Source organism: Cylas formicarius, unplaced genomic scaffold, assembly GCF_029955315.1.
Source record: "Cylas formicarius isolate icCylForm1 unplaced genomic scaffold, icCylForm1.1 PGA_scaffold_2__14_contigs__length_35257938, whole genome shotgun sequence".
NCBI classification, from domain to species: Eukaryota; Metazoa; Arthropoda; class Insecta; order Coleoptera; family Brentidae; genus Cylas; species Cylas formicarius.
Window position 1 is genome coordinate 19,289,853 of NW_026844319.1, and position 18,526 is coordinate 19,308,378.

General features: G+C 34.3%; 3 protein-coding genes across 6 annotated transcripts; 1 reads left to right on the top strand and 2 right to left on the bottom strand.

Moving 5' to 3' along the window:
• Positions 1-62: 62 nt before the first annotated feature.
• LOC132698698 (probable serine/threonine-protein kinase nek2) lies at positions 63-4,193 on the bottom strand. Its single transcript, XM_060664900.1, has 4 exons — positions 3,268-4,193; positions 3,084-3,202; positions 2,590-2,907; positions 63-1,509 (listed from the first exon to the last, which is right to left on the bottom strand). The coding sequence occupies exons 3-4, from the start codon at positions 2,895-2,897 to the stop codon at positions 411-413; spliced, it is 1,407 nt and encodes a 468-aa protein (XP_060520883.1). The 5' UTR covers positions 2,898-2,907; positions 3,084-3,202; positions 3,268-4,193; the 3' UTR covers positions 63-410.
• A 210-nt stretch (positions 4,194-4,403) lies between these two features.
• On the bottom strand, positions 4,404-11,350 carry LOC132698695 (rac GTPase-activating protein 1). Of its 2 annotated transcripts, none has more exons than XM_060664896.1 (10): positions 11,246-11,350; positions 10,647-11,189; positions 10,351-10,511; positions 10,148-10,276; positions 9,389-9,688; positions 8,894-9,040; positions 6,802-7,052; positions 6,614-6,746; positions 4,658-4,806; positions 4,404-4,602 (listed from the first exon to the last, which is right to left on the bottom strand). In XM_060664896.1, the coding sequence occupies exons 2-10, from the start codon at positions 11,182-11,184 to the stop codon at positions 4,551-4,553; spliced, it is 1,860 nt and encodes a 619-aa protein (XP_060520879.1). In that variant the 5' UTR covers positions 11,185-11,189; positions 11,246-11,350; the 3' UTR covers positions 4,404-4,550. The 2 variants fall into 2 exon arrangements, with proteins under 2 accessions (XP_060520879.1, XP_060520878.1); XM_060664895.1 differs by having other exon boundaries at positions 10,608-11,189; positions 11,246-11,349.
• LOC132698696 (potassium/sodium hyperpolarization-activated cyclic nucleotide-gated channel 2-like) lies at positions 11,198-18,446 on the top strand. 3 transcript variants are annotated; one of them, XM_060664897.1, is made up of 9 exons: positions 11,198-11,320; positions 11,397-11,857; positions 12,124-12,339; positions 12,448-12,622; positions 12,748-13,033; positions 13,264-13,469; positions 13,806-14,015; positions 14,538-14,804; positions 18,325-18,446. In XM_060664897.1, the coding sequence occupies exons 2-8, from the start codon at positions 11,529-11,531 to the stop codon at positions 14,754-14,756; spliced, it is 1,641 nt and encodes a 546-aa protein (XP_060520880.1). In that variant the 5' UTR covers positions 11,198-11,320; positions 11,397-11,528; the 3' UTR covers positions 14,757-14,804; positions 18,325-18,446. The 3 variants fall into 3 exon arrangements, with proteins under 3 accessions (XP_060520880.1, XP_060520881.1, XP_060520882.1); XM_060664899.1 differs by lacking the exons at positions 11,198-11,320; positions 11,397-11,857 and adding an exon at positions 11,881-12,064; XM_060664898.1 differs by lacking the exons at positions 11,198-11,320; positions 13,806-14,015 and having other exon boundaries at positions 11,492-11,857.
• Positions 18,447-18,526: the final 80 nt, after the last annotated feature.

The following is an 18,526-nucleotide window of genomic DNA, read 5'->3' on the forward strand; positions in this document are numbered from 1 at the left end:
ATAGCGACGCTTTTCAATCAATTATTGCGAAAGAAATAGTACAAAATTAATTGATGCAAAAATTTAAATTTATTGCCACGAAATATAAAATATCACATACATGGCAGATACAGGACATAGATGTAATTGTCAAGATGGCAATAAAATAACTAGTTCCAGTTTTCGATGATAGTGGAGCACCAGTCGGCTGGGGTTTCAATTTTGGCGTTACGTTGGGTGCCAATCTGACAATTTTCATAAAACGTGGGAAGTATGTGAAAGTTACTTGTAAAAGTTCCTATAAATTAGAAACCAAATTTGCTCACCATATGCAGTGGAGCACAATGACACTGTTGCATATGTCCCGCTTAAGTAGACAACATAATTTAAGGAATTGAATTGCACACAGGAAATTAACGCGACGCACCCAATTACAAGTACGTATGTTTAACTTCCACGTTCTCCTTATCGAAGTTCATTAGTCTTAACAACTCAAAGGCTTGTTTCTTCGTCTCTTCCGCCCAGCCTAAACCCTTATTATTTTCAGCTGCATCTTTGTGGTTTTCGCAAAATTTGTTGTCTTTCATGGCAAACTCGTTTTCATAAAGTGAAGACTTTCGCCGACTACAGATATTCTCTTTCCCATTTTCATCCAATATTTTAGAATGTCTCGTCGTTTTTCGCCAGCCGGTTTTCCTATTGAAGCCGTTATTATCCTTCAGAGGGCTAGTTTTGAATCGCATTCTCCTGTCCGATAGCGTCCTAGTAAAAGTCTTCGATTTTATTGGAGGTGGTTCGATAATCGAATCCCCTGCATATGTTCCATCGTCAAAATCTTCATAGGAGGTAGTCGTTTTTGCTTGAGAACGAGTACTTGATTTGGAACTCCCGGTACTTGTAGATTGTTTGTACCCGCGACATCTTTGTAAGTAAAGTTCGGCCTGTTGAAGTTTGTCTTTTAGTGTTCTTTCCATCAACAGTAACTTTTTCTCCCGATTTTCCAGACTTCTCTCTCTATCGAGTAAGTTTCGTTCTTTTATTTTAAGAGCTCTTTCCCTGCTTTTTAATATGGACCAATCAACGGGTTCCTCATCTATTGGAAACGATTTCGGAGCCACGATGCTAACGAAACAGCTATCCTTAGTCCATTGCGAGGATCTAAGCAAAATGGTGGGATGGCACAATATTTTGTTTATATTTCTTTTGGTCTCGCTGTTGTCTTTAATTATGTTCCCGATAATACCAACAACGTTGCTTAAATGGGGAATCTGACTCAGCTCCTTTTCCCACGTGTTTTTTTCGAAATTTTTCAACGCGCACAGTTCGTACATGACAATTCCCAAGTGCGACATTTTCGGTTGCTTTTGTTTCGCGATTTTGGAATCCGCGTAAAAGTTATAAAGTTTTACGTTGTAATCCGCATCGAGGAAAATATTATCGGTAGATAGTTGACCTATAAAGTTGTCGATGGTCCTTAGCGCTATCGCTATGTGGTATAATATCCTGAACACCAGATCTTCGTGGAGATATCTGAAATATTGTTGAACGAATTTTCAATGATTTGAATGGAGAAAACGAATAAATAATCGCAAGTTCTTAAAAATAGAATATTTTATATTCAAAAGTGTGCAAAGGGATTTGTTTTAAATGCAGACAAAGATTTAATGTCTGCAATGAATTTGTTGTATACTCGACATGCAACTGTGAAAAATTTTTGTTCATTCAATATGGACATGAGCGAGATTTAAAATTTCGTTTTTAGCCAATGACCAAAATATGTTCAGTTCGCATTAAATGTTCAGGCAAAAGGAATTAAGTGTGTGCATTTTGCTGGTTACAAAGAAAATAGCGCAAAGTTCACGTGAGTGCGTAAAATCTAGAAGCATGCGAAAGATCATTATTATCTCTACGAAAATAACAAATCTGCGACGCATCAATTGTTGCCATTGTAGTGCCAGAATATAGCCGTTAGGTAATATAGTGATCCTCCTACGGTAAAAATTGATGCGCCGCAGGCGGCATTGATATTTTCATAGAGGTTGTTTTCCTCCATTCCACCCACTAACCTGCAGTTCTAAACAGGGTTCTCTGTATACTTAACTCCTTTTCCCAGAACATTTAACGAGATCTAGGCATATTTTGAGAAAATATGGTCGTAAAAATGCAGCATCCAAACTTACAGTTGGTCAGCGACCATGTTGGTTGTTGAATGTAGCAGGGTCATTGGCTAGAAACAAAATTTTAAATCTGACGCATGTTGATAGAACCTCTCAAAATTTTTTTCGTAGTTGCTTCATAAGTTTCTTCATATCTCTAGTAGCTCTATCTCTAATAGCTATATGGGTATTATTACACCATTAAAAAAAATATTTCGTTTTTGGGAAAAAATATGTTTTACCATTGCAAACTCCCTAAAATTGTCATAATTATGCAAAAAAGTGTGTAATGGTCAAATCCCGAGTGTGCAAAGATTCAAATGAATTGTGTGTTAACACGGTCATTTACTGTGTTAAATAAATGCACTGCAGTTATGAAATTGATAAATCAAAAAATGGCAAAATTTAAGTTTTATATTTTTATAAGTGCTGAATCAATATGTTATCGCCTTACCTTACTTTGTTCACACACTCTTCGTGGACGAAACTCTTGAGGGAGCCGTAACTACAGTATTCCTGCACCAGATACAAAATATTGGCTTCATTTTGCTCCACAACTCCGGTTATCTTTAAAATGTTCGGGTGGCACAGTTGCTTTCTGGAGTCAATCTTTTTCATTAACAATTTCTTTTGCATATCATCGTAATGTTCCAAAGACACTCCTTTCAGCACATACACGATCTGATCCACTTTATGTTTGGCTTTGAACGTTGCCGATGAAACGCTGCTTCCCAGAATATTTATAATTTCGAAATCCTCCATTTTTTGAGATCTATATCAACAAATAGGGAAATAAAAGTGTTTCATTAAAAACTTAGCAATTTTTTCTCAAAAAAAAAAACTTTTAACCTTAACGTTAGTTCAGATATGGGTCGTATTTTTTGCAATATTCATAATAATTCAACCAAAAATAGTATTCCCCGTTTGAAATTATAAATGATAACTTACCCAATAAATGTTTAAAATCCTGTTTATTACCACATTCCCTTTGAAACAGCAAAAATTTCACTCACGATTTTATATATTTACAAAATATTTCGGTTGAATGTTTACCATTTATGCTGGTCCTTTAAAAACCGTTGAGATTTAAATGTCCCAAAACCAGATTATCTTAAGCGGTGGTTTTTGGTACCTGTTTTGCCCTGGGTTTCCGTAACCGATAGGTGGGAGTCGCAGAACAATTTAAGAACAGTGTTCAGGCATTTAAACTAGGAATTTGCGTGGATCACAAGCCAAAATCTGCTCTTCCAAATCACGAGACAGAGCAAATATTTGTCTAAATCAAGAAATTATTATTTCCCGAAAAAATAATACGTAATTAGGATAGCCGCATATATTTCAATTCTGCGTACTGGATGTATCTACGCCCTGGTAACAGAGCCACATCTATACAGGGGAAAACCTGATCAAAATAAAATTTTATTAACCAGCAAAAGTCAATCGGAAGGCAATATATAAAAGTTACCCTAAATGTTCATATTAAATAAGATTCTACGGTTATGGGGTACATGATTTCAATTTAAAAAAAGCAAGATATTACAATTCTATCAGAGATATAATAATAATTATAGGAATAGCATTAAGAAGTATGATTAGTAACCAAATATCCCCAAAAATAGAGGATATATAGGGAGAAATTGAATGAAACAAATAACATGCAGGGGTGTTCTGCTTAAAATAGTCAAAATCCACTATCCAATATTGTCCAGATCTCGGTAAACATTCTAGGAAAACTAGTTAAGCCTGTGAAGATCACTGTATAGAAAGAATATGGCGCTCTTTAGTAGAGGATAAAACATTTACGATTTTCATAGCTCTTGAACCCGTTATAACTCTAGACTCGAAGTTTACGAAAATTCATTTAACCTTTTTTGCAAATATTTTTAGTTATCTTCTATTTCGTGGGCTTTTCTTAATAAGCTAATTTTTCAATAACAAGAACGGAAATCAAATAGGTTAATCTGATGAAATGATTTGTTTTTATTAATAAATCCAAAAATAATAGGTGTGTGAAAGTTATTTAATACCTATATGTTGTAATATCGAACGAAGATTATCTTAAAATTATAACCTCACTTTTTACAGGTAAGGAATGCGTTAGTTCAAACAAATATGACTCGGTATAATTATTGGTTTGTCCATTCCACCTGTAAAAAAAATTATCGTGCCAAAATAGTGAAAAGACCGATTCACCATAAGTAATTGTTTGCGTATGTTAAAATATGGATAATTTGGGAAAAAAACAGACAAAAATTTACAAAAGGTCGTTTTATTTTAAAGAAAGCAAAACTACATATAACAAAGGCAAATTATTAAAAACACCACTGAGAGAAAAATAAATGTAGGACGACTATAGTGTACAATATTAATAATTAAGTACTTAAAAATAATAATCTATGGAATATTTCGGCGATCTCAGAAATTGTCCCCGGGCGACATGGTAAAGATCCGCTGCTTTTTCACTCTCCTGAAATTGGGCATTAGCCATAAGCGGCCATTTTCAGCCTATAGAAAAATATTACTTGTTGTATGGAGTAAAAAATCGACTATTGGGTCTGAAAAGCGAATCCGTACTAGGCGTCTGTTGGAGTCGACTGACGGGCTGCGACACACCACTGTTAATAAAAGTTGACCAATACTCGGAAGGCAACCGAATGAGGTGCTCCATCACCTAAAATCACCACCATCTTGATATGATATATGTTTATCCCTTTGGCATAAAAATTGAGAGTTTGTCGCTCCTTTATGAAAAATTTAATGGGACAAATTAATTTGGATATATCCTCAACTTACGAAGTTACAGGATGATTTCCAGCTAAATACATTTTTGATGTTACCGCACTCTTATGATATTAAGAACATAGGAACGGCTTTTTATAGATGCTTTTAAGTATTATTGGTTGGAGTACACAATTTTGTTTAGTTTTCCATTTTTCAGTAACCTAAACATACGGATTTTTGAACGGACCACTCTGTATTTTTTATGTCTTTAAATGGTACTAATTTTTCTCTTTTTAACGATGTTCTACAATACATTCCTTTTGTTGTGGTAAATGTAAATAAAAATAGAAAACTTTTAAGTAAAAATAATACATCTTATTGACATTCTAAATTTGGTACTAGCGAAGGAATGTTAGCTTATGATGGAGCATTTTAAATAATTCTGGAGGCACATAATTTAAATCTTCTTTAGATAAAGAAAAACTTTTTCATCTTTATTTATAAATTTAGTGAGATTTCACGTTAAAATAATTATTAAAAATAAAAAATATATATAAAATAGGACAAATACAAGAAACATCAATGATAAAACAAGGTATAAACGTACTAAAATTTTGTCCCGTATGCTGAAAACTTAACTTACGTATTTTTATTATAATTATTTCGAAATGTTCTTTGGAATAAAAAACGCCATAAAAAATCCAGTAGTGCCACCACCGTCCTGTACATAATACTCATAACAAAATGCACTATCCTGTTGGAAATATCAGTATGTTATCCTCTTGGAAAATTGACACCGCTTAATCTTTTTCCAAATATTTGGGTTAAAGATGTTAAACAGTTTTACCACTCAAAAAAATATGTATATACTAACTTCCAATCTACCTTGCCGTTGACATTCACCTTTCTCTTATGCAAACATGCAAATATAGCATCTATGGAACTAAGGTAAAACGGGTTTATCATGCAATAATGAAAAATGCAAAAACTTCATGTCCTTGCCTAGTTACTACAAAACGTTTTAAGTTTGGAAACTAATAAAAGGTTTTTTATATTTCATTTACGTTTAAAACAAGATATGTTGGAGTTATAACTTAAGCATAGCAAATTGAACATTTTTGTTCTGCAGACCAATGTGAATAAACGTGGAAGTATTTCATAATGTTTGACTTAAGAACAAGAACAATATCATACGACGGAATCCATTTTATCGTATTTAAATTGTATTGTGGAAGTGGGAGTTTTGTATTGTAATGTAATTTTAATTGGTTCTAGGTTAAGTGTCCCTACATCGCGTAACTTTCAGTTGTATAAGCCGGTTTGTTGGTCGTTGTAGATATATTGCTGCAGTTCTCCTAAAGTGTGTTAGGTAATTGTTTCATAGTGATTGCTTGATTGATTTGAAACCGATAGCTGTTTAAAGTATCCCTAAATCGCGTAGCTTTCAGTTGCATAAGCTGGTTTGTAAGTCGTAAATATATTGCTGAAGTTCTCCTAAAGTTTGTTAGGTAATTGTTACATAGGGATTCTTTGATTGATTTGAAACCGATAGCTGTTTCAAGTATATCTAAAACGCGTAGCTTTCAGTTGCATAAGCTGGTTTGTTGGTCGTTGTAAATATCTCGCTGCAGTTCTTGTAAAGTGTGATTCTTTGATTGATTTGTAATCGATAGCTGTTTCTTTAATGTTGAACACTCCTATGATATCCAACAAAAAACAATGCAAAACTTTAAACTCGGAGATCTCACTATACTCACCGCAATTTGTTCTCTGGTTTCTGTTAGCAGATCGTTTGGGTTTGGATTATCCGACGAATACCCCACGATAGTGGGACCGAAAATCTTGGCCAAATTTTCCACCGTCATTTTGCACTCGGGAGATTCGGCGATTCTGAAAATACGCGAGTTAAGAGGCGAACCGCGAGATGACGGGACATTTGAACTACTTTTGCAAATGCAAGGTCATATAGGCCAGCGTGTCTCGGTTGGGCTGCGGCAATTCCGAGATGCACTGGTACAGTAAAGGCGCGACATCTTGACCGTCCCTAGCACGGATAGCTCGCACGAAATCGGGTCGCATCGAAAAAGTCACGATAGACTCCGTGAGCGAGCGGAGGAAGTCCTTGACGCATCCGCAAATTACGTGAATGTCCACTTGATTGAGGCAGGGGGCGCTGCGCCCTTTCAGAAATCTTTCCTGAACGTGCAATAATGATGTAGCGGTTAAATGCAATAAAAATTGAAGAAACCACTGGGACACGATCCACTATACCATCTGGAAACCCATAGGAGATACGAAGTTTCGTACAAAAGTTTCTTGGATTCTCCTGAAGATTTGAAATATTATAATTGTGTTGATACAAGGTGTCTCAAAAGTTTCCCCCGACATAATCTTTGTTATTTTAATTGTAACACCCTGTATATGTCGACATTTTTGGAATCCTTGGTTAAAATGAAGGTCATAAAGAGACCCTGTATAAGCTGAGTCGCATCTGTCAAATTGATTAAGTAGTGCATCATCTCCTTAGTCTCTGGGTAAATTTTCGTTGCAATACCTCGCTCAGTAAGTAGCCTCACAACACAATTTTCTATGGGGCAATCAAACCTGCCTAAACTATGCAAAATTTGAATAGGAATTGCCTAAGAAAGTGACCTTTATTTTAACCAAGGATTCCAAACAAAATTAAAATATTTTAAATCTTCAGGAGAGTTCAAGAAACTTTTGTACGAATCTTTTTTTCGTGTCTCCGATAGGTTTCCTGATCATATAGTGGATCGTTTTATGTGGCACACGGTGTACGTGGTTTTCAAAAAGTAAGGTGACTTGTAATTGGGCGGGCTACGTTTATTCGATATTCGATATTTTTTTGTTATGTTGGTACACATGTCCCTAACATATGTTCACAGTTTCGGTCAGTTCGCACGTTTATTTTTTTTTTTGAGACAGAAGCGTTAGACGTGTTTTGTGTGCTCGGCGATTTTCTGTTGTCAAAAAAATTTAATTTTAATTAATTAACTATAAACTATTTTTTTTAAAGAAATAACAAATAACTTACTTGGTTTCAACTCTTTTACTTAACTGAGTTTATAAATATTAATTTATTCAAATTTTGTGTTACACTTTTTTTTTTGTTTTTATAAATTTTACGCAATTTAACTACTAGCTACATGTACCTATATATTCGTGTTTGTTTATTTTTCAGTTGACTTAGGGCAAAATAATAAAATAAACTAAAGTAATTAGCAGTACCTTTTCCAGTTCATCCTAGAAGTGAAATGTTAATGCATAAAAAATTTCCATCTTTTTAAAAAGATGAACTTGATAGTATTTTTGAACCGACTTTAGTGTTTATTTGTACTGCGTATCTTGTGGCTCCTACGATTTGTTAATCGCAATGTCTCAAGTTTCTTTTTCTTTTATTAACCACATCTCCCAATTAAAATCCTGAAGGTAAATTGAACAGAAATACGAGAATATTGTTATATAAAAAAAGAAAACATAAACTTGAGTTGGGGATTTGAGAGCAATCTTTACGATTCAGATAGAACACAAAAAACATGACAAGGCGCCTAAAGAACGTGACTGGGGATTGATGTTGCTTGGACAACTTTAAAAATACTGAACATAATTTAATGAAAATGTTAACACAATGGCTACTAGTTAAGATCCCTTTCTCCTTTGCAATTTGATATTTATTTGATTTATCGTTCTTGTAGAGCATGTGTAATTAATTTTTGATGTAAAACATTTCGCTCTTTCTTTCTTTTGTAAACAAAATTTTCCAAATACACTGAAATGGAAACAACTGCTATTGCGATTATTTAAAATCAGTAAAACAATAAATCCCCTTTCTATACCTGCAGACTTTTTTAGTGCCTGGTTGTAGACTAGTCCACAAAGCACATCGAAAAAGAGATAGACATATTTTTTTTTTGCTAAAGCAAGTTTCAATGTTTTTTGTTGAGGAATTAAGAAGAATAATTGAGTAAAAAATTAAACATGAAAAAACATCTACCAATGATATAATACAAACGTACCTTAAGCATTTTAACATCTTTCTCGGAGCCAGGAATTCGATACAATCCCAGCTCGTTAAAACCCCGGAGTTCAATCTCGTTAACACAGTGCAAAATTAGCGCCGGCACCATAGGCGGAGTCGTCGGTGTATAATCACTTATTATGCCCTGAAAATTAATAAGTAAAAAGGGCGTAAATAGTAGGTCCGAGAATGCAAAATAAATGGTTATATTCGTCCCCCTAGAGGCAATTTATTTGCCAAAACTATTCAGAAATGGGTTAAGTGGAGGAAAGTGCAAACCATGACTGGGTAACACAGGGTCTGGATTTACCCTACTTCGACGTCATAAAGCCCTGCATTAGACTTATGTCATTAACAAAATTAGTAGACATACATACATGAAGTCTCGACACCAAATTCCGAAAATCCTTAATTGCCAAGTGTCTTTTCTAGTTATTTTTTTCTCAAAGTTTTAAAATAAGTATAAATAAAGAACATGTCACGTGGCAATTACCATCGCATTTTTCAAATTCGGCGTATTCATTACAGGGACGCAGGGCAATGGTAGGTTATCTTTGCATTCAGTGTGGCACACCCAACGGCACTCTTTGCATTTGAAGGCGGATTTTCCGAATTTGATTCTCTTCTCGCAGCAGACGCAAGAGTCAGGCATTACAATTGTTTTTTGCTGCAAACAGTGGGCTCTCAGGTCACATCGACCAGAGGGTTTTCGAGGACTCCCTTGCCGAGCCCAAGACTCGAAGATCAAATGCGAAAGGGGCGCGCTCGGCGCAGTCGAACCTATACCTTCATCCTGAAAAACGAAAAAGGGCTGCGTTTCCATTATTAATTAATTAATTTGTTAGTTCAACTTACAGATCCAAAACCCACTAACGATTACCTTAAAATTAACTTACAATACGCATACAAAAGTTGCTCCATCAAAAAGAGATAAAATAAATCTAAGTTGCTGGCATAAATATTAGGAATCTCTTTTGAATTTTTTCATTCATCTGTAGTTAGTTCCCATAATCAACCTTGGACGGCACTAGACCCTAATAAAGAATTTTCAGAGGTCTCTTCGATTTGAGTTTTTGATATGTCTACTATTACTTACTATTTTCAATATATGTTCATTTTGACTTTATAGAAACTTGTTACCAACAAAGTTACACTTGTTGCCATTAAAATCTAACAAATCATCTTTTGACCAATTCAGTAAGTCATAAACTCTAGTTAAACAATAGATAACGATCAAGAAATATAGTCTTACAGGTGTCATGATTGGGTCTATGTTCTCTTTGGCTTTGGGAATAGATTCAATGACGGAAGTGGCAGATATGGGGCCTTTGTTGTTAACAGTAACCATTGTTGTGGCTCTAACTATGTCGTTCCTCCCAATCTATAAAATGAACAATGTTAACAACCCTCTCAACTAATTTTTCTTGAATGTTTGAAAAATTGAATTCGTCATACCTCAATAACTTTATTGGAGGATCGTCTCTTTTTTGTCGCTGGTTCAGGATCGCCCATTTCACTTGGTTTGTGTTTCTTCCATTCTTTGCCTGTTCCGAAGTGCCTGGACACATCCAGATCATCTTCTGATCTTGATATACTAAAATCTGACAGCATGGAACCTGAAACACTCATTTACAATAAACATATCTACTGCGAAATAGCTGAATATAACTATCAGGGCAAAAAATGCACTAATAAAATTATACTGAATATACCTGTCGAATTAATCTCTTGAATAGCACTAAGGGTTTTACCTCCATAAGGATCAGCAATGCTAGGAACCTGGTTTAAAAACAATAATTTTTCTTTGGCTTCTTCAATAATGTTCATCTTATTATCTTTAAACAAAATTTCTCTAACTTGTTCTAGTTGTTCCTGCAAATTTTGGTTTTGTCGTATAACGCGTTGTGTTTGCTTCTTTTGCTCATCCAAAATTTGCCTGGATTTTTTTAAGCGAATTTCAAGTTCACTATTTTCCTGCACCTTCAAATCCAAAACATTCTGGAGTCTGTTGCAATCGTTAATTACTTCTTTGTATTTTTTAAATAACATTTGCAGGTCCAGTAAGAAGCTTAAAAGTGCATCTTCCATTTTATGGCCCCGCTGGTGCCGCATAAGTCTCATTAAGTCATCAAACATAGCAACTAGAGAAAGGTCATTTGATGAGCCTGCTGAGGAGCCTTCGGAATCTAAACTAGCAACACTTTCCTCGCTATCTGACGTTTCAACCTGGTTCGGCGTGATTAAGTTTCTTGTGTGAGACAAGGGAGTTTTAAACGGAGTATCGCACATTGTATCTGAGTAAAAAGAATATTAATAACAAACACACATCAATGAAGGCATTAATATTTACATAGATATGAATATATTTTCTATAGTTATAGGACAAAACTAAGAAAATGTTGCAAATTACGCCAAATTTTTGTCGGTTAGTTTAAAGCTTCACAGATAAATGTCAAAATTAAATAACGTTCAAAATTTAACCGTTTTCTGTCATCTGTCAGAAACTAGTAAAGCTATGTTTACATCCGGCAATGCAGTAACCGTATTACGAGCTAGGGAACCCGAACTTATGAAGAGTAAAATCAAGTAAAAATTCAATATCGGTCATCAATAAAAGTCACTTTGACGTTACAATGTTTCGGCACGAAAATCGTAAGAAAGCTAGAGGTTCCAGAAAATTATCTACCTATTTCAACTACCTTCAAGAGAGATGGGGAAAGTCGGAGGTTATTCAGCACGTATGCAATTTAGCGGACCAACAGAAACAGACCGAAATAGTAAACGAAATCATCGACAGTGGTATTTTTATCAATGCGAGAAGGAAATTTAGGAAGTTATTTATGATCAGCCAGAGGCATCCGTATACGCCTAGAATTTTCAGATCCAAAACCGAGATTCGCCAGGAAGAAGTCCGACATTTAGTGTTGTACAAGTTCATGATGCATCCGTTCAGCGTAGGATGGTAAATTATACCTAGGTCTTTTGGTTAGTTAACAAAATTCAATCTGCACATGCGCCACTAATTTCAAACGTTGCTTTTAACCAAATAGCATTGGCGTTTTAATATGGCCGGTGACATTTCTGTGCGCTTATCAGAAGATTCCATGCTGGACAAAAATGTCATAGCCGCATAATAATGTTTGTAGATACACTGCCTCTATATTTTCTAGTAGGTACCTATGGTATCTACTATCTATACCTACCTATATTAACAAAATTGCTTTCCAGTTTATACTGGGATTTTTTCTACGCCGCCGCACTTTTGGTTTACTACTGTATTATTTTGCCAAAAGATTTTGTTTTGGTACGGTTTTACGTTGAAATAAAGTGGGCTAAATTTGCATTCGATCTAATTACGAGCATCGATATATTCCTCAACCTCTTTCGTGGATATTACGACCGCAATAAGGTGAAGGTAATTATGAAGCCTAGGAAAGTTGCAATGTAAGTTGTTTTATTTGTTGTTGATTTATTAAGTATTGCCACGATTGCCAAAATTAGTGGCTATCCTAAAAAAGAAGGCCTTTGGGACATTTTCGCAAACATTTTTAGACATTACTTGACAACGTATTTCGCATGGGATGTGTTATCCTGTGTGCCATCTTACTTAATTTACTGGTATATAACCGCCAGAGGCCCAAGTCCAATTGGATTGACGAAGTGGCTGAGCTTATTTAAATTATGCCGAGTACCAACCGTGGAAGCTAGCATGGAAAAATATAAATTTGTAAGTAAAAGTGACTAAATTTGTTAATATGCTCAATATATAATATATTTAAGTATATTAAGAAACAAGGAAAGAATTGTTTTTTTTTTAATTCAAGCAAAATTAAATTTGTTTTTTTTTTGCAGTACGCAGGATATTCCTCCACTTCGTTCGAGATATCAAAATTGATTTTCCGCGTATACATTTGCATATTATTCTTCATAAGCCTAATATGCTTTATAAAGCAATACAAATATACCAATTTGTATATATCCAGGCATGAAGATTTAATTGGCGCCCTAGAAAATATGTATTACACTGTGACGCTAACGTTTGGAGTGGGTTACATGAGAAAGTCAGAAAACTCTTTCGAAGCTGTCGCAGCTATAGTTATTTTAATGATAGGCATACTGTTGCGACTGTATGTCATATGTAAGTATAACCCCTACAAAAATTCCACAAGTTAAGTGAAGGTCGGTCTTAAGTTGACAACTCGAAATTTAGCTACAAGATCGAACAGAAAATGTTGCTATGAATAAAGTTTTCATTTATTACACTTCTAAATAATTTACCTTTTCTGCTGAGTCGATAGAGTCCTTGTATTATACTGAATACACAATACCTTATATATACTTAATTCAGCTTTTTTTGTTTGACACCAGCCCGAATTTACATTCTTTGGCAAAGATTCGTGATCACTTCGGATATGAGCGAGGACTTGTCGCAACAGCTTCACTCGTTCATGAAATACAAAGCTTTACCGGTAGATTTGCGAGCTGAACTGCACAGCTATTTCGATTTTCGATTTCAAAAGCAGTTCTTCAACGACGCGAAGATATTAGATATGTTCTCGTTTAATTTGCGACAGGTAAATAATGTTTAGAGTAATCTATCAATTACTGTTTGCTTGCAAAATTGTTTTCAAATTCAGAAAGACTAATTTCACCTACGGGGTAATAAATGGTTCTAATATAATCAGGAAAAAAGTGACAAACTGGATTTTTGTTATAATTTTAGTTTTCTGTTTTTTTGGAAACGAGTTGGTCAATTTTGTTTGTATTTTCTTGATGCTATTGGAAATACTCCGACTATATTTTCTTAATTTCTGATTCAACTCATGTACATTCGAAGGTCGCATGGTTGTTTTGCAACTAGAACTACATGTGAAAGTGGTTTATCATAACCAGGCAATACAATTTCGTAGGAAATTCCAAAATTTAAGTTACAAACATGCATTGTGGACGTGCAGTATATGAGAATAATGCCCAGTCACGTGTTGAATATCGTTGTCGCCAGCATGAAGCGAAAATACTATATGCCGGGAGATGTCATCTTCAAACCGTCTCCCCAAGGAGAAAATTTTTATTATATACGAATTGGCACCACTGCATTGTTCGATGAGAATGGTTCAGAGGTGAGGTGTGATTTACATCTTGTAACGCTACACGACACAGTTCGCCCGGAGCACCATGATTTCCTGCCTACGCTTTGTTTTGTCCTGGCAGTGCGACAGACGGGCGATATTATTAAAATCAATGGAGACTGTGGCCAGGCTTGGATATTTCCATTAATTTAAAGCATTGTTTTTATTGTATTTATAGATACAAAAACTGACAACTAGACGAAAAAGGCAATACCATACTATTCAAATAATTTATTTTATCCTATAAAATTATATGTATGTTTTTCAAGGAAAATTGCACAGGTTGTTGACTCTATCTTGCTGTCAGCGATACAGAGTCGACACCCGACTCAGGAAAGATCCAGAGCTTACTAAATTAATACTTAACAAGCTTAAAAAATCTTTTTAAATCTGTCTTTATTTTTTTAACTTCTAAAGCAAAATTGTCGTTTTTCCGCTTATGCCCGAAAACGACTTGTTAATTTTTGTGTCGTTTAGAGGCAGGAAGTATTTATCGCACTTATTTTATTTTAGGTTTGTCATTTAGAAGATGGTCAGAACTACGGCGCATGTGCGGCAGTTTTAGGTGAAGTACGCAAGATGACTCTTGTGGCTGTGTCTCCTTGTGAAGTGTTCATGCTACGAAAACGGGAGCTTATGAGAGCTTTAGATCCATTTCCGGAATTAAAAGACTACGTCGTTGAAATGGCTCTGAAAATGCTCAAAGAGAACGCCAAGACCTTTTCATTTTAGTGCAACATATTTTTTTTATCGCACATTTCTCTAAATAGATGTTTGTAGGTAAGTAATTATTTAGCAGTTATTTTTAAATGTTTTCCAGGTTAGTATATCGATGTTATCAAATTTTAGGAAAGGTGGATTCTCACGAAAAAAATCCACAATCTTTATATTTATATTTGTGAGTTACCGCATCTCTCCATAACATGATTTCCATAACAAAACTACTATATAGTTGTTTCATGTTTCAATCTACACATATCATTTACGAAACAATAACCTGTAACAAAATAATAGGCAATAGAATTTTTGAGGTACAAAATCTAACAACTACTGGTCATGAAAATATTTACTCTTTATCTATACGTACTTATGCGTACTATATAATATGTCCGAAAAGTGTCCTGAAGGAGAGTATCGCCATTGTTTTAGGTAAAATAGCTTAAGTTGATAAAATAAATTAACAGTAACTGAAATAGAACCCAAAGCAATGTCCAAGTCACAATTTAAATAAGGTTTCGAGTTTTCGTTCTGTTTATAATTAAATTGTGTCTTAATCTTGCCATATGATGGTTTTACGATAAGTTTAAACTGAAATTGCCAGTGAGAGGGGTAACGGAACCCCATTTTTCCGGTTAATTTAGTTGGAAACATTGTAAATTATATTCACATGACGTCAGTTTAAATTGAAGGCAAAAATTATATGTTGTCCTGCCAATTTTCATCTATTTTTGCACCCCTATGCTCCGTGGTAGCTTACCGTCTTTTCACCACACAAACGCGCCGTTTTCATTAATTGGTCGCTTACATCAGGACACTTTCCGTTAACCGATAGGAAAATAACGTTTTTAGGTACAACGTTTTATAAAATATGTTTTTTACGACTTAAATCTACAAATTAATCTCACTGTAAATACATTTTACAGGCACAACATGTAGTATCGATATATCCAGTTAGACAAAACACTTTACACGATTCTGAGATACACATTTTTGTCTAAGACGACAAATATAGACATGGAATTGAAATTCGAACACTGCAAATGCCGAATTTTGCCATGCGAAAACCAGATTCCCCACTCTTAAGTACACATTTTATTATTAATCGTTTTGTAAATAGTAAAGCAAAATCAGACCTCATCGCTTCTCGAACAACGGGTGACCCAATGAAAATGAAAGCAAAAAATAATATCAATAAATTTGAATAATTTGAAAGTTCGAGAGAATTATAACTAGGAATACTATAAATTCTTCAGAAGTAAGCAAAAAGAAAACACGATGTGGCGTTTACAATGCAGCATTGCATTTTTTCTGTGTAAACCGTTGAAAAGTTATAAAATGTGTGTCTGTAGCATTATTTTGAGTAATTTAATCTTGAACAATAATGGCTTATGACGAAAAAACTAAAGTAGAACCAAATTTGTATGTTCAAGACTCATATATGTATATTGTTATTTAATTTTTAATCGGAAATGCATCATAAATTATGTGGCTGAAGAGATTACGTCGATTGGACTTGGGACCAGTTCTCAGTATCCATTTGTTCGAGCGAGATACGGCTTGGCACAGATAATGCCTTACCTACTTTACCGTTGGTACACCAATTTTGAACTAATTCTATGGGGTTTGCTAGTTACATATCCAGCGATTTCACTGTTACTGACTATTGTTAAAGAGACAAATATTATAAACAAGAAATAAACCAAAATGTAGTGCGATCGTTTCAAGTTGGCAGTACGCCAGCAGAAATTATGGTCGATATTTATAACCTAAATACAAATTTTGCAATTCTCCCTTGCGTACAATCAGCAAAAAAAAATTGTAAGAGCAGGCTCTGCGGGTACACAGAATTAAGCAATTCTTCTGGCAAACACGCGATATATTTCAAAACCCAAAATTGAACTTCTAAAAACAAAAGTTCAAAAATAACACAGCGCCCGTTTTTTCTCAATTTAATTATGCCAATTAATAGTTTAATAAAGCCCAATATCTCAGACCAAAAGAAAACAAACAACTAAATACCAACGGAAATTAACTTTCTACCTTCATAAACCGAAGCTCTAACAAAATCAAATTTTATGCCTAACGTTATAAATACCGCACTTTTCAGGACACACTTTTTGTTAACGGCAGTTGATTTGTCACAGTTTTGTGGTGTGCGGGCCAAGTTAAATCGACCGAACTATACATATGATTTGCTAATATCGTATAGAGATCATCTTTCCCGATGGGAATTTCAATTGCTACTAGTAGAAATTTTCGAATACAGCAAGAGACTAAAAACAAGGAACAGGAAGTAATTTTATCACCCATGATTTGCGAAAATTCCAACTAATAGTTTTTCATAGGAGCACTAGATCTTAATATAAATACTATAAACAGTTAGTATAATATAATACGAGGTGATTGGTGTATTAATTTTTTTTACATGCAGTCATTTGGATGATTGTTTTCTTTTTTTCTCTACTTATAATGTACAGTTAAAAGCATGTTTTAGGAAAAGTTTATTTAAACTTATATTAAAATATATAATACGCTATGTTTTGAAGTAGTATAGTTTAGGCATGCCAAATTGTTCAACAAATTAATATGTTCAAACCTCCAACTTTAACCATCGAATAACAACTATATAAATTTGGCACACTATTTATTCTTCAACAGCTGAAAGCGGATTAAAAAATACGTTTTGATTTGCTGTTAGGTACCAAACACGTACCACTATATATATAGGCGCTTTTAAGAACTTGAACTGCTGTCAACATTACCAGCGGAAACGAAAACTTTTGTACCCTGTGTAAACACTCACGTTGACGTCTAAATTTGAACAAAAATAAACAACTAAACTTGATTTTGTCATTAAAATAAAAAAACGATTGTTCCTGAAGGGTAGTTTTCCATAGGTGTCGAATCTGAATAACTATCTATAAATACAGAAAATTGGCATAACCGTGCCGAGTACGCTCAAATTATCATGTGTTAATTTCAGTACAAAATTATCTCCTAAAAAAATTACTTAATGGTGTGTGTTTTCTTATCTTAAATTTTAAATATACTAAATTAAAAAAAGCTACTCGGAAAATTTTTAATTAAATTTTTATATAGGTTTATATAGTTTTCTTGCTAATAGTTTCTATATACCCTTTATGTATGTACGTACGGTATTCCGAAATTGTATACCTTGGTATTATTGTCGTACTTGCATGTTAAACTAAACATATCATCAGTTTGAAAACAACTAAACAATTTAAATTTGCTGTAGACAGCCCTAGTAGCCAATTTACATTTCAGACATCCTTTAGTGACCGGTATATCAAAGTATCTGTTCCCATTTTTGTAAAATTGATGTCCTTTTATTTTTGTTTTATATGGCTGTAGTAGTATTCCTTCTGTTGTTATACAGTTATAGGCATTCGACGCTGATTAAGTCGATCTGGGACCCTTTCTAATGAAAAACCCTCCAAGATCGACCGCTATAATCTATTCGTTTTATTACCCTCTCAGGCTAACGACTATTCTATAAGCATGAAAAATAATTGTTAAAATAGATAATTTCTGAGACATTAAGACCACTCTTTTTTTTTAGGATTTCATTAATTGTTATTGAATGTATTACAAATATGGCCTTTTATAAACTAAATATACCTAGAGCAGAGAAAACCATGCGACGGTTAAGTGGTTTAAAAATTTGTCCAACATATCTTTATCATCTTTCTCTCGCCACATGGAAGGCGAACGCAGATGGAGCCACTGTCTTCTCAATGAATTTTGCCAAGACGAGTCGATTT